The sequence below is a fragment of the Pundamilia nyererei genome, unplaced genomic scaffold, assembly GCF_000239375.1.
Source record: "Pundamilia nyererei isolate P.nyererei 1_Seehausen unplaced genomic scaffold, PunNye1.0 scaffold00104, whole genome shotgun sequence".
Taxonomy (NCBI): Eukaryota; Metazoa; Chordata; class Actinopteri; order Cichliformes; family Cichlidae; genus Pundamilia; species Pundamilia nyererei.
Window position 1 is genome coordinate 307,405 of NW_005187505.1, and position 22,063 is coordinate 329,467.

The window sequence follows — 22,063 nt, forward strand, 5'->3', positions numbered from 1 at the left end:
TGTGTCAGTCATGTTTATGTGGACCAAAATCTTTGAGAAATGTTTTCAGCACTTTGTTTAATCTGTGAAATTAATAATTAGGTCAGCTCTGAAGACAAAACAGTTTCCAAACTGGTACCAACAAGGTGTGCCTAATAAAGTGTCCACATTTTACCTTATAAATTGTCTAATTGAAGTTTGAGCATTTTTCATATTTAAATGGATAATTGTATTACTTTTAGTGTTTTACTTACTTTTAAAATATTAAAGTCTTCATTATATGCACCTGTTTAAAGAATGTTTTATTTCATGATTTAATTTCTAACTTATTTAGCTCATTTTTCCATTTAAGTTGGTCATTTTGACACATATATTCACCTTACAATTCAACTTTAATAAAACATTCATTATTTAAAGCTCCAATATTCAGATGTCTGAAAATGTCTGTGAAATATTGGGTCTTTATTCTGTTAGATCCACAAAAGCATCTGTAGACCTACAAGAGAAGCAGATTTTGCTTAAAATTACTGATTAAATAAATTATGTGCATCATTTCTAAGTACCAGAAACAGGTTATTGTTTATTTTGTCTTTTAGTCCCTGACTTATTACAAGAAAAAAAAATGCTAGAGGCAAAAAACTTTCACCCAGACGTCACTTACATTTAAAAATATCTTTATTAAAAGCTGTGATTGTTGTGTCAGCAGTAACAGTGAGTGTATACAGATCCTCCTCCCATAAAGAAAAGCAGTTTTAGTGTTTTATAGATTATGTGGGCATTTCAAAAAAGTTACAGTGTGCCACCATTTCTCTCAGCTGGCCTGGACCTGAGCTTCATTTGATCTCTCAGAAGAAGAAGAAGATGATAATGGTCGAGTAAACAGGCTTTCCAATATAATAACCAAATTATTTAGAATCATTTTATGAATGTAAAAGTAAAGAAAGTGATTTAAAACTAACAAAGCCCAAATAAAGGGTAAACCAGGGTAAATTAAAAACCGCCCACTGTCTAACAGGAAAATGGATCCATTCTTGAAGAGACCTGATTCTAAACCACCAACACTTTATGACACTTTATTATCCTACACAGCCCTTTCAACAGTTATTTACAAATGCAGGTGTGTGTTTAAGGTGTGAAGCAATGTAAAGAGTTTCACCAACACAATGATTAAACAGAGGGTGAGGAGGGTGAGGGTTCCGATATAAGTTATGCTACATCCGGTTAAGTCCATAATATAATGGGACGGATATCATTAGAAATCACAGCAGTCTTCCTCACTGTGGTAACATTGCACCTGAAGGCAACTTCATCTTCATCTGCCATCAAAAGTACAGAGCAAACTGTGAACAATCTAAATCTGCAGCAGAAGCATGGAGTGGGAATCATACTGGACATGTAAGAGGAAAACCCCACACGACGCATGTTCATATGTACAAATATTAATATAATGTCCCATTTAGGAAAAAAGGAAAGAAAGGACAGCATAATACAGGAATGTGTAAGTAACTCAAATTGCACTGCGCTCCATTTTTGTGCATGAAACGAACAGATAAGGAAGAGACTGGACTAGAAGAGCACGCCCTGAACCTCAAGCCATCGTAAAAGAAGAGCCGGCATTTGGAGAAAGAGGCTTAACGCTTTCTGGTGGAGTTAGCTCCACAAAATCCCTGCGTTTACGCTGCAGGCAGTTAGCAATTAACAGGTTACATGTGGTTCATCTGATCAATAAAAACATCTGGTTCTTGGTCACAGCTTTCTTTCTCTCTGGTTGGCTATTAACAGCTCAGAGCTTACAAAACAGAGAGCTGTCATTACACTGTGGGGTTTTTACTACTTACATACAGAGATTTAGATATATATGAGGGGTTTTAATCAGCTGATAGGAAAGTTCCACAACCATTTCACCTTTTCTATAAGTTAGCCTTATTTTAGATTGCATACAGATGCTATAAATGATCAGACAGACATGCCCCTCAATAATGCTTTCGATAATGCTCAGATAAGTGCCCAGATGTGTTTCAACATAGCTTTCGTCTAGAAGGACTTTGGCATCAGTCACTAACTCTGGGATTAGATTTGAGTCATTTCAGAGCCTCTACACTCTTCCAGAAAGCTAAAAAGCACACTTTCCAAAATGTTAAACTTAAAGTGACCCTTTCAGGTTATACTCACAGACTGCATTCTCTTTTACACACAGCTTATCCACATGTAAAGGCACAAGACGAACACGGTCTCCTAAAACAACTCTGGATCTACTCTTCCCCTAAAACTCTTTATGTGCTGTGGTCCCTTTATTTCTCCTCTGCTTCGGTGCTCAAAAGACACCATTCACACTCAATGTACTAGGACCAAACAGTTATAATCGAAGGTATCCGCTCCCTTTATGAATCTAAATGCTTTGGCTAAAAGGTAAACTTCTGTAAAGTGCAACGTTTGTTTGTTTGTGCCCTTCTTTAATTCATTAATTCCTGTAACAATATAAATCATAGCGATGGTTTGGGTCACATTACAGTTTCTCCCCACGTCTTATCTGTCAGGTTTATTATAAAGGGAGCTGGTTTCAGAGGTATCCACCCAGACACAGCAGCAGCAGGACGTGCACAGTGAGCAGGTAGAGGCTGAGCAGCAGAGGCGTGCGCTGACGGGAGCAGAAGGCCACTCGGAGCATCCGCATCAAACCGGGACCGCCTCTCCGGGTCTGCGAGAGCAGAGGAGAGAGACAAGGTGAAGGGAAACATTGAGCTCGTAAGTCTTTATTATTACGGTTATTAGGGTGACAGATGAGGTGCGGGACAACATTAGCGGCGCCTTACTCGAGTGACAGCTCCTTCCGGCGGCTCGATAAAAACGGCAGTCTCCGAGGAATCCCCGTCCAGTGCAGAGTGCCATTTAGCCTGGCCGTGGCTAATAATAATAAAAACAGAAGTTAGCTGTCATCGCTGTCGATGGAGCAAATTTATCGCAGCTAAAAAAGGAGAGATTCAGATGCAAACGTGCCTTGTTTGCTGATTGCTTGCTGATTCTTAATAACGGCGTCACACAATTAAAAACATGTAACTGAGGCAACATGGAGTATAACCACCTGGACTGACCTAAGCGAATAAGTAAGACTCTCCTGATCCTTCCCTTGATATCAACACTGGGTTGACTCCAAAATTAAATCACTTCATCCCTGATAATGACCTCGACCAGTTAACCTTCTTCTTCTAATAAGCCTATTTAGACAACCTCTTTAGCATCTATGTGCCCCCACATATTTACAAGCAGGCTGGTAAGTTTACCCGTCCTTGCCTGCGATTACACCAAACCAAAACAGGAAACTTAAAGACAAGAGTTGCTAAGAGACACCAGTAAGCACCGCAGAGCTGCAGGGAACTGGTCCATCCTCATATCATCTAGTATAAATATAACATAATGTTCTTATAGCACCTTCAACTTCCAGTATGAGATTATCTCCTACTGAAGTTCATACCGTTTGAGTCGGTCTTGCGTGGCCATCAGCTGTTCCTCGACAGCCATCCTCTGCTGCGTCTCTTCATCCAGTCTGATTTAAAAAAATCAGAAATTAAAAATCAGTGTTCATGCTTCCCAGCCTGCCATATTCACACGTTTCTAAAGGTTTGGATCTCACAGTACCTCCGCTGTAGCTCTTTGACCTCAGCCATGTAGGTGTGGCTCTCGATTAGGCTGCTGCGCTCCTGAGGGGCGCCAGGAGCGCTAGAGAGCACCTCTGCGCCCTGCAGAAGACAACGAATCTACATTTATTCCCCTTGGCATTTGGCTCCAGTGTGACATCCTGATAGATGACTGCATTTTATTGTCAGTTTCCATTTAATTTGTTGTTTCTCTTTTCCTTTTGGTGCTACACACTTTTAATGTACAGCACTTTGGTCAGCTCTGTTGTTTTAAATGTGTTATACAAATAAACCTGACCTTGACTTTTACATGAAGTCTAACATCTCTATCCTGTGGTTTGGCATGTCCACAGTTTATATTCATGACATCACATATTTGTCTGACATGTCGATCTTGTTTTATCCTACTTTCTGACTTTAATGAGGACCATCATTTACAAAAGAAGCGCACTGTTGTCTTAAAATTTGATACTGGGGCCATAAACCTGTCAGCAAGAGTTAAGAAAAAAAAAAAACACAGGCAAGATAATTAAGTGAGCAATAACGTGATTTTCTCACATGCCCGATTCAGACTTCTATGGGCAATCTTTGCAGAGGTGAGAGTGTTACCTTTGTAAGTGGCCGATGTTGTTGCCGTCACATGTTTGTGCATTTTGTGTTAATTCCTTTGCGGTCGTGTTTTTTTATACGCTTATTTGTTTTATATTTGTAGTGGTCAGTTTTTTTACAAATCCAAACATATATTTGCCTTTTATAATATTATTATTAAAAATATTTTATATCTACACAAGCTGACTTTCTGTAACCTGTGGAGTCGCCTCCCGCTGATCATTAGAAAGAAAGCAGGTAATTTGAAACTGGCTTCACTTTTCAGACACAGAAATTACAGCCAGCTTTTACGTACAGTCTGTGTTTATAGTAAAGAAGCATGGAGGGAAATTAACTTATAAATCATTTTTTAAATAACTAAAGTGCCACACGAATGATTCAAGAAGACAACTTCTGGGAATTTGTGGCAAAGATAAAACAGCCTGAGCTGAAACACTAATAACAAGGCCTCATGAGCAGATCTAGGTGTAAATTTAAAAGGCAACAAGTCAAACACTTTATATTTTAACAATCCCACGGGAATCTATAGCTTTCCCTTTTGAGTCAAAAGCAAATGTCTAGGCGCTTACCTCTCTCTGATAGTGCTCCTGCTGGAGTTTGGGTTTATGCACCCGGGTCTCTTCCAGCATGGCGGTGAGCTGCTTCAGTTGTTGGTCCCTCTCTGACAGCGTGGCGAGAGTCTGCTGCTTCAGCTGCTCCGCTTGAGCCATCAAATCACTGCGTTCAAGCCTGAAAAAGTCAATCAAAATCAATTGGTGCCTTTCTGGGGAGCACTTTATAATAACCATTGTTAATAAATGGGAAACTGGCAGCTAATTCAACTTTAGTTTGAACTTTAATTAAACAGTGAAATGATAGCAGTGGTTACTGATTGGTTAATAATTGTATTATTGTAAAGCTACAAATGATGTTTACAAAACCTGCTTTAAAGAGCATATAAGCACAGAGGCATAAACTATATACTACAGTTGAATTAAGTCTCCTTTTCTTTAAAAGCAACAAAAATCTGAATAAATGCTATTCCTGCTTTGTCGTGTCACCTGAGTGTTTCTATTTCCTGCTTGCCCATTTCCACCATGTTCTCCAGCTGCGTTATGACACCCAGCATGTCTTCGCTCTTCTGCTTCTCCTCAAGCAGCTCCTGGCTGACTTTAATCAGCTCTCCTGCTCCCAGCCGAGCCAGCTCTGACTTCTGCTTCTTCAGCTCAGACTCCTGGGCTTTAAGCTGCTCCAGCTGCACATAAAGAAAAAAAATCAATGAAAAATATGTTGAAATTCTGTAAATGTCACCAGAATATAAACTCAAGCATGTCCTATTAATATCTGTCATACTTGGGGTTACTCACCAGCCTCTCCCTGTCATTCTGCAGGGCCTGTAGTGCGTTCTTCAGACCCCACACTTCTCCAGTGGAGCCTGCAGAGCCGCTGTGTGCTGTGTGGCCCCCTGCCTTGCTCATCTCCTCCAGTTTGTGGTTCAGTTCTTGGACCTTGTTCACTGCCTCGTCCCTGCTGTCCTGGAGGGAAGCCATGGCTTTAGAGAACGACTGATTCTCCTGTCTCAGCTTCTCTGTCACCTCTTTCTCCTCCAGCAGCTTCTGTTCAACAGCCAGCAGGTCTCGGGCCAGCTCCGCCACCCTCTCCTGAGCGCTCTCTGACTCTGTCCGCATCACCCCTCCCTCCCATCGCAGCTCTGCTAGCTCTTTGCTCTTGCTCTCGTGCTCTTTCCTCTCTCTATGTAAAGTCTCTTCCAAAGCCGCCCCCTGCTCTCTTGCTGCCTGCAGCTGCTCCCTAAGCTTCTCAACTTCTGCACCAGGTGCATCCATCACCTGTGATGCAGGCCTCCTCTCAGATGCCTGACTAAGAGTCTCGCTCTCGACCTTGTGCACCACTTCGGTCTCTTTGACTGTGCTGAGGCTCTTTAACTGACTTTCCAACTCCTCTCGTTCCTTTTCTAAAGATACAATACGCTGCCTCTGGGCTGCCAAAAGCTGTTTGTGTTGGGAGTCCTTCATGCTTAAAACCTGTTTAAGTTCATCTCGATATCCATAAAGCTGAGCAGACAGCTGGGCCCTTTCAGCATACAAGTCGTCTCTCTGGACCAGCAGAGAGCGCAGCTCCTCCTTAAGGCTGTTATTCTCTCCTGCCGCCTCTTGGATTAAACCATCCTTCTCCATCATCACCTGGAACAAAATGAAGATATTATAATGCATGCTAAAACAAGCTCTGTACATCTTAGAGTCTGTACTGTTTTTACACATTACCTGTAAGTGTTTCTCTTCCAGCTGCTTGTACATGTTGAGGACTCTGTCTCTGTCGTCCTGCAGGGAGCCCATTGCCTTTGTGAAAGAGTCCAGCCTGGCTTTTCTGTTGTTGCTCTCTTCCTCAGCTTTTCGCAGCTTTTCCTCCAGATCACGCACTTCTCCTCTTCTCTGCTCGAGCTCCTCCTCAGCTTCTCGTGCCCTGCTGTCGGCCTCTTTCCTTGCCTCGTCTGCAGCCTTAGAAATAGATGACACACGTTAGGAATCTCCAACATTTCTCTCTGAATTTTTCAGTAAATTAAAGTCCATGCATACCTGAGCAACAGCCTGCTCCTGCTCTCCAAGCATTTCCACTTCTCTCCTTTCCTTCTCATTTAACTCAGCCTGTAAGGTCTCTGTCAGCGCTTTGGAGGATCGCAGGTCCGTCTCCAGCTGCTCCACATTCAGACAAAGTCGTCTCTCCTCTGCTTCCCTCTCCTGTAGCTCCAACCTGGCCTGTTCGACATCGCCCTGGAGCCTACCCACGGCCTCCTCCAGAGCCTGATGTCTCTGATGAAGACTCTCCATTTCATTTTTCAAGGTGTGAGCTTCACTTTGTGCAGACTCCAATTCAGCTGCGGTTTGCTGAAGCTTCTTCTTCTCCTCCTCCAGAGCAGTTTGGGTCTCTGTGATTTTCTTCCCCCTTTCTTCCAATCTTAGCTGCCAATCCTTGTCTGCTTTCTCTAACCTGAAAAGGACCAACAAACTGGATTATAGGCTAAAATGTAAAAACTCAGTAAAACAGACAAATTCAAAGGGAACATTCTTACCTTTCAACTGTGACTTGCAGTTCCTCTTTCAGTGCTGTTTCTTTCTGAAGCTGTTCCGTGAGGCCTTTGGCACGTGTTTCAGCCTCTCGAACTTCAGCCTCCTTCGCCTGCAGGGCACCATTAAAGCGACTCTCCCACTGCCGGGCCTCGTCCACAACTCGGTCCCGGTCATCTTGCAGGGAGGACATGCAGCGTGAGAAGGCAGCTAACCTGGCCAGAGACTCATCCAGACGAGCCTGCGTCTCCTGGGCTCTTCTCTCAAGGTCTTCTGCTATCTCTCTGGCCTCCAGAGTAGCTTCCTCCTCCTTCTCCCTTTCTCTATAAGCCTCCTCCAGTCTCAGCTCCATCTCCTTCAGCTCAGCTCCCAGCCTGAATCTCACAGAGTCCAGGGTTTCCTCTGCTTCAGCTTTTAGAGCAGCCTCTCTCTGCTGGATGCTCTGTTCAATGGTCTTTTTGGCAGCTAATGCCTCGCTCGCCTGTTTCTGGGCCTCATCTAGTTGGGATTTATTACTAGCAACCTCTGCTTCAGTTCTTTTCAGGTTCTCTAGAGTTTTGGAGGCCTCCAGCTGGGACTTTTCCAGTTTGTTGCAGAGCTCACTGTGACCTATCTGCAGCGCCTTTGCTTCTCTTCCCAATTCGCTGATCCTCTCCTGGTACTGGATGCAGTCTTTTTGCAGTTGACGGACTTCCAGCTGTTTCTCCCTCAGCAGTTCTTCCAGCTGTCGTGCTCTGCTCTGGCTGCCTTCTTTGACCCTCTGAGCAGACCTCAGCTGTTGCTCCAGCTCCCTCTGCTTACCAGACTCTGCTTCGGCCTCAGCTCTTTCCCGCTGGGCCTGCCTCATGTCCTCTTCCAGCCTGGCAGCTCGGTCTTTCTCGCTCCGAGCCTCAGCTTCGAGTTCGGCTCTTTCCCTCTCTAACCTTTCGAGCTCCCGCTGCAGCTCGGTGAGGTGCTCCCGGTTCTCAGCTGCCTCCTGCTGGTAGCCAGCGATGCTTCCATTGAGCTGAGCCAGCTGGTTCATCAGACGCTCCTCCAGATTATCTTTTTCGGCTTCAAGACTTCTGAGGAGTTCTTTGAACTGGGTTTCCCTCTTTGAAGCCTCTTCAATCAGACTCTTTTCTCTTTCTTTGCTCTCTTCAAGGCACTTCTCTAAGGAGACTGAGAGGCTCTCCTTCTCCTTACTCTCCTGGAGATGTCGCTCGAGAGAGGCCAGTTCAGCTTTGAGCTCAGCTTCTCGCTCCTGCCATTGTTCCCGCTCAGTGGTGAAAGCAGCCTCGACCTCCCTCATTTTATTTTCCAGTAGCATCTGAGCTTTTTCACTCATTTCTGCTTTTTCATTTTCTTCGACAGGTTGCGAATGGGTTTCTTTTGCAGTTGCTGCCACTATTTGGTCATCTTGAATCTCTTCTGGCGTTACTGGTTTTTCTTTGTCCTCATTCTGAATCTCAGCAGGCTCTGTTGTCATCGTACTTGCATCTGATTTCTGGGCACTGACAACCTCTTCCTTTTCTCTCATTTGGGCAAGTTCTTCCCTCAGACCTTCAATCCGCTGCCCTAAAGAGTCTCTTTCTGCCACTGTAGCATGTAGCTCAGCTTTCAAAGCTCTCAGCTCCTCTTGAAGCTGCTCAAGTTCATCCCCAGGAGCTCTGTCTTCTTGTTTTATTGACGGCTTTTCTTGGATCTCTCTGAGCCTCTCGTTCTCTTCCTCCAACTCTAAAATTTTCTGCTGCTTTGTTTTGGCAAACTTTCTCATTTTATCCTTCACTGCACTGACCTCCTTCTGCGCTTCCTCCACTTGTCTTTCAGCTTCCTGCCTTGCCGTCTCATGAGTCCTGACTTTTGCCGCCAGCTCCTGTCTCTCCTGCCTCGCAGCTTCCAGGACTCGTCTCACTCTCTCCGCCTCATCGCTCACATTTTCATAAGATTTGAGAAGTGTCTCGTACTCATCCTTCATGGTCTGAACCTTTTCCTCCCATCCTCTGCATGTTCTGGCCGCTTCTTCTTTTGCCAGCTCCACTTCTCTCTTGCAGGCATCTTTCTCATTGAGTACACCTTCCATTGCCAGCTTGAGGCTCTCGCACGAGGATCCTAAACTTTGGTTCTCCAATAATGTCCGGTCAACCTCTTCAATCAGTCGAACTCTTTCAGCTCTCAGCTTCTCCAGCTCATCTTCAGCAGATTCAATTTTCTGCTGTAGCTCAGTTATAACCTTCTCGGTCGAAGCGAGCTGCTCCTTCTGGGTTTTGTTCTCTTTAAGAGCCTCTTTGCGAGAGATCAGAGCAGCCTGAAGCTTTCGTTGAAGCTGCTGGATTTTCTCCTCGCTGTCTTTGTCCTCTTCTTGCTTCTGTGGAACCTCAACCTCTAACTTGTGTGACTTTTCCTTTTCGGCCTTCAGCTCATCCTGTAATGAAGCTATCAGCTGATCCTTCTGGGCCACTGTGTCTTGCATAGAATTTATAAGTATGTTCTGCTCACTCAGCTGCTGACTGAGCTCCATTATCTCGACATTCTTGTTGTCGAGAAACTGCTTGAAGCTGTCGACTTCATCCTGAAGAGCTGCGACTGAAGACGAGGACTCTGCGGCTGCTGCTTTGGCTGCAGCGTCCATTTCTGCTTTTAGGGCTTCAGCGTGAGACTCGGCTTGGCGATACTTCTCTCTGAGGTCATCAACTTCTGCAGAAAGTGCATCAATCTGCCTTTCCTTTTCTCTGAGTGCTTGCAGCTCTTTGCCCACTTCCAATAACTCAGTATCCTTCTGCAACAGGCTGGCCTGGGTTTCCTGCAGCTGCTTCTCGAGTTCCTCACCTGCTGTCCGTAGAGTCTGGATCTCCTCTCTGAGAGTTTTCAGAGAATCCTCCATTTGTTCAGAGAGGACCTCAGACGTAGGCTGACATGGATCGCTGGACTGCGGTTGTGATGAATCAGTCTCAGGTGAAGCAAAATCAACCCAGTCCTCCTGGACCCAAACATTTCCCGAAGGCTTTTCCATGTTTTCCACCCTGTGTTTTGGTTCTTGAGGAGTCGGATCTTCTCTTTCATCACTCACCTTTCCTTCTAGTTCTCTCAGTTTAGTGAGAAGAACTTTCTGTTCACTGCTCTGGACCTCAAAACGCTCCATAAGGCCACTGTATTCCTCTTTCTGCTGCTTGAGCTGTTCGCGATGGTGCCGGTCTTTTTCCTTTGCCTTACGGATAGTTTCTTTGCGAGACTCTTGCACCTCTTGAAGCTTCTTCTGCAGCGTTTCACACTCTGCTTCGAGATACGTCACCTGAGATTGTAATGCGGTTGTTTCAGGAGAAATCTCAGCTTCTTCACTTAGCTTTCTATTCAAAGCCAGAGTCTCAGCGAGAACTTGGTCCTGCTTTGTTATTTTTTGCTCAAGACTCTCAACTGCCTCCTCTTTGGATCTTAAAGCTTGCTCGAGCTCCACAAGTTTTACCTCCATCTCCTCAATCTTGTGTCCTTCTGACTTTTCAGGAATTTCTCCCGTTGCTGCCTCATCCCTCTTGCTCCATTTCTTCGCTTCTGCCTCAAAGTCAGAAACCTTCTTCATGAGCTCTTTTCTCTGCACAAGTGCTGCCTGCAGCTTCTTCTTTGTGTTTGTCAGCTGCTTTTCCATGACTTCTTTCTCCTGCCGTAAGCAAGCAACTTCATCGTCTACAAGGACAGGTGAGTCTTCAGTGGTCTCTTGCTGTTTCTCCTCCTCTTTAACCTTCTGAAGTTCTTCCATCTTCTCCTTCAGTTTGTTCATCTCACTGTCAATCTGGAACTTCTCTTCTTCTGCTTGAAGGAGTCTAGCAGACATGCTGTCATTGAGCTCCAGCATCTCCTGCTCTTTCTGATTGAGACGAAGCTGTAACTCGCTAATCTCAGAGTCCTTCTTTGACAAAGACTCAGTGTTGAGATCTGATGTCTGGGAGTATTCCAACATGCTGCTTTCCATGTCTTGAAGCCTCCTCTCCAGCTCAGAGGCGAGGAGTTCTCTTTCCTCGAGCTGAGTGCTGAGCATCCTAACCTGACCCTCCTGCTCAGAGAGAGCATGTTGGGCCGTTTCCAGAGCTGTCTGCAAAGCCTGAAATCGGTCTTCCTTGGTTTTATTCTCAGTGTTTAAAATGTCTATCTGTTCTTCAAGAAGCTGAAATTCAACGCTCTGCTTCTTCGCTACAGAGCTGCTTTCCTGGGAATGTTTATCTAGCTCCTCTCTGGCTGAACCGAGCTCCTCTGCTAAACTCGCAGCCTTGGACTCAGCCTCTTCTTTAGCAGCACTTAGGGATTCTGTTTCCTCTTCCAGACTCTTTATTTTCTCCTGTGACTCTGCAGCTGTCTCTCTGAGCCTCTGCAGCTCAGCCAGAAGTTCACTGTACCTCTTTTGGAGCTCCTCAGCTAAGGCCTGAGCGAAGACCTGGCCAGAGTGAGCACTGGCTTCATGGGACAAGGAGGAAGAACTCTGCTGACTTACATGAACCTGAACTGTCTCTCTGATGACGACAGATGAGGACTCGACTTGAACTGTGGTGGTTTCTTGCTCCATGCCTGTCGCCACCCACGACTGACCAAAGTCCTGGACGATGGAGGGCCATTCTTGACCTCCATCTTGATTCACAGCTTCCAGGAGTGTCCAGCTGCTGTGAGCCACCTCTGAATCACTACTGGCGACCATTTCATCGGATGAGGTGCCTTTGGATTCCTCTGGGGAATCTGACTGGTTTCCTATTAGCTCTGGACTGCTCTGATTCTCAGCAGAAATGGAGAGAACAGAGGTGTCCCCAGCAACTAAAGTGCTCTCTTCTTCTTGGGTGTCTGCCATGAAGTCAGAAAGGGCTGCAGAGCTATCGAGGGGAGCCGTAACAGCATCCTCAACCTGATCTGGGGTCTGATCACAGTTTTCATTTGGTGAAAGCTCACTTAAGCTTTGCTTATTAGCAAGTATGAGGGATTCTCGCAAAACAACCAGCTCGTTGTCTTTTTCCAGCAGCTGCTGTTCCAGGGCCAGTATGTGTGCTGTGAGATAAAATTAAATAGGAAACGAATGATAAGAATGATCTAAAGTAAGCAGTACCAAATCAAAAACAAATGCAAGTGCAGTCTAAAAACAAACACCAACAGAGGGTGTGTGCTGCTGCAATACGATATTGTTCAAAGTTCACATAGATAATTTGGCATTCAGAAAACGAATATATAACCTGACAAATAAAGCCAAAGAACATTTTTATGATCTTAGCTTGTCTGGCCCAGGAGTGTGAAACATACAGTTGGCGGCAAAGGAACAGAAAGTTCACTGGATGTCTGTGCAAAGTGTTTAACTTACAGAAAATGGATCAAGTTGTTAAAAATGGATCGAGTTCTGAGAACGGTTGTCAGGAATTTTAAATTTAGTTAAACCTGAGGTCTGAATTATTGTCGGTTTTACAGCTTCCTTATTGCTCTGTCACACCAAAGTAGGGTGGACAAGCAGAAGCTCAGCACTGACACCTTTCTTTGATTTACAACAGCAGGTTTTATTTGTCGCAATGGCAGACTGAATGTGAAAAACACACTGCTGAAATTATAAACACTTACCAAATATGAGTAGATTAAAATAAAACGATTTTTTAATAAAAATTTTCTTATGAACTTTTCAAAGACTTTGTAATGTAAATATTAAGAATTTTACAGTGCACTTCTTTACATTTAAAGAAAAGCAGGTGGTTTATGTTCAGCCTTCCTGAGATCAAAATGTGTTGGATGTCACCGTGGTTGAAGAAAAACTGTACGTATATAATCAGCATACAAAAATAAATAATAATAATAATAATGATAAAGATCATTTGTGTCTAAAAGCAATGAGTATACAGAATAATAAAATGCTGTGATGTATTTCTATAGTTCTACTGTAGTTTTATAGATGTATATTTATGAATGTGGGATGATATTTTTATTATTAATTTATTCTATCTGTAAGTGGGACTCTTGCAGTGAAACATGACTCACAGAATAAAAGTAGAGACACCTTCACTCTAAAGAAAATCCACTCTGATTTCACCTTCATTATATTTTTTTAATAAATGAGGAAAAATTAATTTAGTCAAACGATTTTAAAAGCAACATAATTCAACCTTATTTAATGGTTTAAATTAGGACCTGAATGTCATTCTCATTCCTAAATGGACTGCCCTCATAAAGACAAACAAATATGGAAGCCTTCTGTTAAACTCTGGAATCTCAAAGAAATATTTTATACAGATTTTAACTTCCTGTTCGATTCTGTCTCCAAATAATGAGTGCATTTATTTTAGGAATCATACCGTACCTTTTTCAGCTTCAGATGAATCCTGTGTTGGTTCAGCCGCTTCTTGTCTCTCCGACATCTAAAAGAACAACAACAACAAAAAGCGACAAGTTTAAAGACATCCTGCAAACTACAACGGTGCAAAAAAAGGACTTCAACAAAGAAACCACAATGACATTTCACATTACACAAAAAGCAGAAAGCTAGTGGATAAGGATTTTGACATTCACCCAGTCCACAGGTAAATGTCATTTTTTGTGTTTACACTACTCTTACCAGTGTTGTGACTTTAAACTAAGTTTGAAAGGATGCAGGAGAAGACTTCTTGTTGTGCTTTGAACTTGATGATCATATGTTTTTTTTAATCTTTTCAAAATAAAAGTGAAAGGTGCTTAAACAAAGCTAAAACCATTCAACAATATAACTAAATAGAAATCAGACCAATAAAGTATATAAAGCATATAAAACATTAAAACATTAGTAAAAACTGATACAGAAACCCTCCAAGGCTGCTCGTCTAGTTTAAATCTCTATCAGCAGCAGGCTGTATGTCGGTCGGGTCAGTCAGTCTGACCATCAGATCAGCCCAGGAGGGATTAGACGATATTCCTAACACAGACATGAAGTATTGTCTGTCTGCTGTCCTGTCTGAGTCTGACAGAGATCACCTGTCCAGACTGAAGCTGTGACCTGGACTGGGAGTAGCCGATAAAACCAGTTTGACCGTCCCGATCTCAAAACAAAGGTTGACTTTGTTGACGGATGGCAAAACGTACAAATGACACGTCTACATCCGCAGAAGTACTTATACTCAGCTACCAGTCTCACACTTTTTCTAATAATAAACACAGAGATGCCATAAAAGAACCGCAGGACAAAGACACTAAGAAACTCAGGCTGAAGCTCCGTAGAGATGATAAAGCTTTCATGTCATCACAGAGCTTATTTGGGACTGCTTTGTGATGTGTATCTCTAGTGAACCAGGCTGCTTATATCCTGTGTTAAACAAACAGGTAAGTATTTGCAAGATTTAAGCCCTCTATTTTAGGACACCATTTACACCACCCAGTCTTTCTGAGTAGTAGCTGTAAGTTTTGCCCTTTGAAAATGAAAAACACCCTTGTGTCCCTCCCTCCTGGGTGTGCGCCATTTTGCTGGCTGTGGGTCACAACCAATTTATTTGCATACTGAGATCGGTTTGCAATGCATTCAGAAAGGACACGTCGAGCACTGTAGCATCTCTGGAGTAACAGGTAACTGCAATTGCTTACCCATACAGCCTAACCAAGCTAGCTAGCATTAGCTGGTAGTTTAGCACTCCACTGTTATGGTCACTCCTAGCTCCAAAAAAACTCCCAACATGGGAAAGGACAAAATACTAACCAAGTCCACGCACAGATGAGTGACACTGTGACTACATCGTTCTTTTAAATACAGCCTATAGCTATTACTACTACTACTGAGTTCCATTTTCAGTTAAGCACCACTTCACAAAAACACTCATCTAAATGACATTTATGCTGTCAGGCAGGTGCAGGTGGGAAATTAATTTTCCCTCATGAAAAACTGGGACTGGTGTGGAGAGCCTCAAGATAATAAAGATGAAATTAATAATGAGAAGTATTGTTGAGTTCACCTTAGTGGTGTAAGATAAGATAAGATAAGACAACTCTTTATTGTCATTGCACAGTCATACCTAGTACAATAGTACAACAAAATTGGTAACTGTCCCACGTCGGCACTACGCACAACTAAAAACAACACAACAACTTAAACTTTTTTAAGAAAGGTATGAGCAAAGGAATGACTTCATAAATAAAATAAGTGTAGCGGTAAACCCCCTGTAATATTATAGAGAATCCCAATGATCAATTATGATGCCATATGAACAAGAACTAGGCAACAGTGGGAATAACAAACAAAGGTTTAAGTGAGCCAGGGTCAAGCAGGGCCACAACTGTCAGACTTCAGCAGGTTTAAAAGTTGCTTCTGTACTTTTGTACTCACAGTTACAATTTGCTGCTCCAGCTGCTGTATCTTAGTGTTGGTCTCCTCCTGTTCTGTAGTTTTTCTTTCAAGTTGTTCTGAAAATAAGATGTTTGTATTAGTAAAAAGATTCATTCACAGAATCCCACAAACAGACGTCAAGATAAGCACTCATACCCTGCAGAGTTTCCATGCTGTGAGTGAGGTGGGCACATTGTTCCTCACTTGCACTGCATTTGTCTTTCAGTCTCGTCATTTGTGCTTCGATGGAGTGCACGGTGCCCAGGAGATGAGACGGGTCAACGGGGACAGGGATCTCCTCGCTCACATTTTCTTCAGCCAGAGAATGTAGAAGCTTCCAGATTTCAGTGAAGAGCTCGCCCTTCTTCTGCATATCTTCCTGCTCTTCCCTGAGGGAAGCAAGTTCTTTCTCCAATTTTTCCACTTCAGATTTCTCCCTCTCCGAGGCGTCCTGCCTGGCGTGGACAGCTGCAGACTCTGCCTCTGTCACTGACGAAAGCTCCCCTTCAAGCCGAGCGATTTCCACCCTGTCTCTCTCACTTGTTTGTGTGGCTACAAGCTCAGCTTCTTTCATCACAGTTAGCTCTGCCTGCAATCTGGCGACTTCCATCTTCTCCTTCTCCAGCGCCTCCTGACTCGCACGCTCTGCTTCTCTCAGGGAGGCCAGCTCGCTCTCCTGCTTCACCACCTCCATTCTCTCTCTTTCCAGGGCCTCCAGGCTGGCTCGAAGACCCGCGAGTTCTGCATCAGCCCTGCTCGCCTGTTCGGCCCACTGCTGCTTCTCCTCCTCCCTCAGCTTGGCGGCCTCCGCCAGCTCCTGCTCCATCTGCCGGAACTGACCAGTCAGGATCTGAGGAGAACAAAAAAAGACTGTATGAGTGGGTGTTTTTTATCTAGCTTAGAGAAACAACGTATAATAATAACAACTTGTCATCAAAATGTAGGGCGTGTCTTTGTTTGATCATCTTTTTATCATGCGCAAATAACTGCTATAATGTAGAACAGCGTCAAAACCAACAAGCTTTAAGCAGGCAAACAATCATATCAGCTATCTAATCAAACAGGATCTGTACCTGTTTCTGCTGATCAGCACTGCTCACTTCCTGCTGCAGCATTTCCAGCTCTCCTGCACGAGACATCAGGGCCTCTTCGAGCTCCTCACAGCGCTGCTGAGCTGCATGCAGGGCCTGAGGAAAACACCATAAAAACAGGCAGCGTGTAATGCACCGTCAATGTATATGTGAAGGGTGGAAACTATGGTGCACTTTCACTGCTTCACAAACTGAAACTGTGTGTTTATGACCCCAAGGTTGATTGTAGTTCATTGACACTTTTAGGAGCAAAGGTCCCCCCTTTTCCCCTGATAAACCATTTAATGATGCATCATTCTTATGCCACATGGATGATTTTGGGCTACAAAAATTTAATAAGGCCTCAGAAACAGTAGCAGCTATGTCAGATTTCACATAAGCCACTATTTGTATTGCAATTTGTATGGAACAAATACAATATGTCAGGGTTTCTGTCCCGTTTTAAACACTTAATACAAAGTTAAACAACAGTACATCTAGTACAGGTGGAATCAGTCAGCTAGTAATGAAGAAACCACAGCCTAATTTGTTACTTATGCTAGAGAAATAAACTGACAATCTTTTACCTTCTGAAGCTTGCCCTCATCCTGAGACTGCACGGTTGCCTTCAGCAGCTCCTCTTCATGTTTCTGAATCTGTTCCTGGAAACGCACGTCCTTCTCACAGACCACCGCCTGCAGTTTCTGCAGCTGAAAGTAAGGGAACCCATTCAGAGATAGCACTAGTAGTAATTTTAAAGGTCTACACCCACAGATATTCTGCATCACCTGTTCAGCATGGGCAACCTCCTTCTCTTGTAGTAGCTGCTCAGAGGCCAGAAGTCGCTCTTCAAGCTCCCGGCTCCTGGCTTCCTCCTCGCTCAGCTTCTTCTTCAGCTCCTGGAGCTCCTCTTCGACTGCAGCGCCGGCTCCAGTGAAAGAGCTGTCTGGACTCTGCTGCAGACAGAACAGATGCTCAAGTCAGATCAAATCAAAGGACATGAGCTTTACTGCTGGTGTGTGGTTAACCAGCTGCGTGTCCTTGTCTACACAAACAACAAATCAATTAATGTCCATTTTTTTGCATTAGACCCAATGGTGTTAGCTGCCTTCGCTTCACAACTTTTAACCGCACTAAAACTCACTGTTGTGCCTTCTTGTCCTTTTAGCTCAGTTATCTGTTTTGTGAGCGACGCCATCTTGGCTTTGGCCTGCAGCTTGAGTTTGGTGAAACGGGCCTCAGCTTCTTCTCTCTCGTTCTGTAACGTGAAGCAAAATAACACTCAAAATATGACAGTCAAAGTATGAAGGATCACCCACAAGCACAAACACACAAAGGTTTACTTACCTTAAGCTGAGCATCTTTGTTGGTCAGCTCAGTGTCCTTTTGGAGGAGCTGGGTATCTTTGTCTCGGATGAGCTCCTTCAGTTGGACCACCAGTTGTTCCAGGTGGGCCAGCCTCTCCATGGCCTCCTCAGGTACCTCTGACCCCATTGGAGCCTGACCGTCATCAGAAGGGAGCTGAGGCACTAGCGTGCCCTGTAAAAGGAGTAATTAAAGCTCTGATTCTTCAACATAAAGTTTACACCTTTAAATACCAGGGACACTGCTGGCTCAAAATCTCTCTTCTGTTAAAATTTATCTGATGCTCTCTCACCTGCTGTTCTCCATCTTGGCCCTCCTCTCCAGAGAGCTCCTGGAGGACTGTGGCCAGACGGCTTAACATAAAGATGGCACTGTGAAAGTAAAAAAATAAATAAATAAAAAGAAAAAGAAATCATGGGTTTCAGTCTAGATGAACCTCTAATGCATAAATTATGTCCCGTACTGATATGTGACAAATTTTATATGCAGCAGATATAAAAACTGTACACACCCCTGTCAAAATGCCAGGTTTTTATGATGTTAAAAATACGAGACTACCATAAAAAAATGAAATGTAGAATAAACTGGTTGCATACCTGTGCACACCCTCACACTAATATTTTGTTAAAGCATTCAGTCTTCTTTTGTCCACACTTCCCTTCAATTTAAGAGCCTGTTTAACCCCAACACCACAACCCCAAAAGGTACACTTGGTGCAAAACCAGCACTTTGTATCACCAACAGAATGCCATACCCATGGTGAAGCATGGTGGAGGCAGTATCATACTTTGGGTTGCTTTTCTGCAGCTGGAACTGGGGCTTTAGTCAGTGTGGAGGGAATTATGAACAGTTCAAAATACCAGTCACTTTTGCCCTAAAACCTTCAGGTGTCTGCTAGAATTCTGAAGATAAAAGGGATTTTAACTTTCAACACAACCATGGAGACAATTATACATCCATGTCAACTAAAGAATGAGCTCATCACAAGAAAATAGAAGTTTTCAAATGGTCCAGCTAGATCCCAGACCTAAATCCAAAGGAAAATCTGTGGGGTGACCTCAAGAGGGCTGTCCACAAGAGATGCCCTCGCAATCTGACACCTTTGGAGCGCTTTTGTAAAGAAGAGTGAGGAAGTGCTATAACAGATTTGTTTGTTTTTCATTTGAATTTTACAGGTGATCACATTAAAGGTTGGAAAAATAATTTATTCCTGTAAAATTTATGTATCCCATCAAATGTGGTGGAAATTATAACACTTTCTGTGAAGGCATGAATACAAACATATTGATTTTCCTTTGTGTGCACAGGCAGGCAGTGGAAAGAGGCGTGTTTGAGAGTAAAGGTCAAAACTTGGAGGTAGCAGGTTATGAATTATCCCATCACACAAAGGCACTGCTGTCATCAATTGTATAAAATGTTCTGAGGTTTGGCTGAGAGTTCTTCAGCCAAAACGAGCAGGAAATTTTAAAAATATTGAGATGAGATGGCCTTTATTAGTCCCAGAGAAGGAAAATTCACATCGTTGCAGAAGCAAAGTAGACAAATTTGTTTAATCATCTGCAGCTCTGACAGCAGGTCAAATGTCTTTCTTAAGCTTTACAAAAGCAATTAAAGTGCCACTAACTGCAAACAGGTTGTTTTGTCAGATTTATCAAACTTTTTCTGCCAAAAGACAAACAAACAAAAAAAGCCAAAAATCTCTTCAGTTTTTAGCTTAGCTTAACACCACTTAGTATCATAGGGATACTTGCAAAACGGGTAACTTTTAAAAAAAATATATATAGCTCCTACACAAATCTTGTTGTCAACCAATATAAGCAAACATATTAGATACAACAAATCAAAGTGTATGCTTTCATGACAATATGGTGGTGCCCTAGTGTTTTTATATGCTGTACCAGTCAGTAATTTGTTTTGTTTTTTATAGAAGCAAAATGCTGGGAATTTTCAAGTTTTTCCCACTTGGCTTTGTAGATCCCCTCACGCCCATTCCGATAGTTTTAGCAATTTCCCTCCAGGAAGTTGCTGAGATTGGTCAGTCGTTATCTTTATACTATTATCTCAATTATTATTCCTAGGCGATGTTTGTTATTCTCCCACTGCGGAAATGCTTAGGAGGGTACTTAGGAGGGTACTTAGGAGGGTACTGAACAGACCAATCACAGCAGATGCGAGCTACGACGACGGGTCGTTTCGTTTTAGTTCTAGGGAGGTGTGCGCTGTTGGTCTGCCCCCCCATTGAGGTCCAAAGAAGAAAAACAAGAACTAGGTTAAGTCGTCGTTTAGGTCGTTGGATTTCACAGAAGTTTGCGGTTGCGACGTATTTTTCTGTGTATATTTTCCCCCGAAGCATAAATTCCCACTAAGTTCTCCGAGCTCGAGCGGACAGAGCCGAATCTCTCCGAACCTACTGGACGCTCCACTGCGGCTGCGTCATTCTTTTTGAGAACAGCAAAGATTATAAGCTAGCTAACGCGAAAATGGACGGGAACACTTTCCGAGCGGCTGGATGCTGATGTTTTCAGAAACCAGCAAATACATCTGAAGATGAGGAGACGGCGCCGTGAACAGGATGCTCTGTGAAAACATCCGTTTATTGCGGCCGTAGTTTCCACGATACGGTAACAAGTTAGCTGGAGCTCTCGGCTAGCTGACGCTGATAACAGGTAAATAAGGACAGCGTCTTTTAAAGCGGCTTCGCAGAGTTTCGCTCTTCTGTGCATGACAGCTCTGTTATGTAGCCCAGTCAGGGGTGGGCTTTTAAAAGAAAACACTTTTGCCTCACCTGTACGAGTGCTTTCCAGGTAAATGTGTCTGGTTTTTATTTGATATATTTCCTCGGATGGATTTCAGAGCAGAGCCACATCACCAAACATTCCCGGAAACAAAACTTCCTCTGCTCTGATTGGACGACCGGGAGCTACGTGTGTAAGGGACTGTGTGCAAATTTACAAGCGCCTACTGCTCGTCGGGGAGTATCTACATAAACATATACACTAAGAAAACGAAGACTGGTATTAAAAAAAAATCATATCTGTTTGTAGAGCAATACAGAGCAAATTATAATAATGGTAAGGCATGATCAAAGAGTCCACCTGCTCATCAACCATTGCAAGCAGTTGGGGAGGAGCCTTTTGCTGCTGGCACACTACACCACAGTGTTTGTGGCATTTGCTGGACGCTCAGTGCAGTGGATGGTGGATGCAGTGAAGTGGACAAGCCTGTTTGCACACTACACGGTGGCAGTTTTTGACTCCATCTACAGACACTTGCACTGGAAGAAAAGGAAAAGCATCCATGGTGTGGCCAGAGAGATCTGCCCGGACTCTGATGTGCCACCACAGTGATTTTATTCGTCTGTTATAACTGTGTCCAACCATGTTACATGGGCAGTAGACCTAGAGAGGACACTGTAAATGAATATGAAGCTGAACAAAGAGTGAAGATAATGCCTTACTGAAGCTTTTTACCTTTTTAAGCTTTTAAAATGTAGTTTATTTTGTAACATACGTCTGTTGATGTATGTGTGGATAAATATCCATGTTTCGGAGAAGCTCTTCCAAACTATTGGAAGCTGAATATCCAGGCCAGTCATCCGTTATACCTTCTGTCACAGGGTAATGAAAGCTAATGCAAATCTGCAGGAAGAACACTTTTTTTTTTTAGTTTAACCTTTAAAATGATCCCCAAATGAATTTTAGTATATACAGTATATACATATATATATTTTTTTTTTATTTAAAAGAAGTTTAAACACTAACATGTAGAGTATATATCTGTTATGTCTTTTTATGACATTTACAAGAATATGCTGTTAAAATTAAAATGCACTCATAGCTGCAGAACACAACACATGTATGCTTTTGAGTTTGACTGCAAAATCATTGTAACAAAGCACTGATGTTTAATTTCATATGAAAGCACTTAGACACGAATGTCATTTTATTTTCTGTGTTTTGATATAATAATACACTAACTTTAACTGTAACGCCTTGTTGGCATTAATCTGTGGTATCCAAATAAACTTCTCTAATGAGATCATTTGTAGTAACCTTCTAATTCTGG

General features: G+C 43.1%; 1 protein-coding gene across 2 annotated transcripts; it reads right to left on the reverse strand.

Moving 5' to 3' along the window:
• Positions 1 to 820: 820 nt before the first annotated feature.
• On the reverse strand, positions 821 to 22,011 carry golgb1 (golgin B1). 2 transcript variants are annotated; one of them, XM_005740803.1, is made up of 20 exons: positions 20,784 to 22,011; positions 18,291 to 18,369; positions 17,981 to 18,172; positions 17,778 to 17,891; positions 17,422 to 17,586; positions 17,221 to 17,343; positions 16,637 to 16,750; positions 15,720 to 16,413; positions 15,564 to 15,640; positions 13,578 to 13,635; positions 7,291 to 12,289; positions 6,797 to 7,208; positions 6,485 to 6,718; positions 5,570 to 6,403; positions 5,264 to 5,457; positions 4,793 to 4,952; positions 3,616 to 3,716; positions 3,452 to 3,523; positions 2,793 to 2,883; positions 821 to 2,677 (listed from the first exon to the last, which is right to left on the reverse strand). In XM_005740803.1, the coding sequence occupies exons 2-20, from the start codon at positions 18,357 to 18,359 to the stop codon at positions 2,540 to 2,542; spliced, it is 8,841 nt and encodes a 2,946-aa protein (XP_005740860.1). In that variant the 5' UTR covers positions 18,360 to 18,369; positions 20,784 to 22,011; the 3' UTR covers positions 821 to 2,539. The 2 variants fall into 2 exon arrangements, with proteins under 2 accessions (XP_005740860.1, XP_005740859.1); XM_005740802.1 differs by having other exon boundaries at positions 17,422 to 17,589.
• Positions 22,012 to 22,063: the final 52 nt, after the last annotated feature.

Coding starts and splice junctions, on each gene's coding strand:
- golgb1 (XM_005740802.1), bottom strand. CDS start 18,359: ATGTTAAGCCGTCTGGCCACAGTCCTCCAGGAGCTCTCTGGAGAGGAG. Junction 17,892..17,980: donor ACAAAGATGCTCAGCTTAAG/GTAAGTAAACCT, acceptor TTCACGTTACAG/AACGAGAGAGAAGAAGCTGA. Junction 3,717..4,792: donor AGGAGCACTATCAGAGAGAG/GTAAGCGCCTAG, acceptor TGTCTTCTGCAG/GGCGCAGAGGTGCTCTCTAG.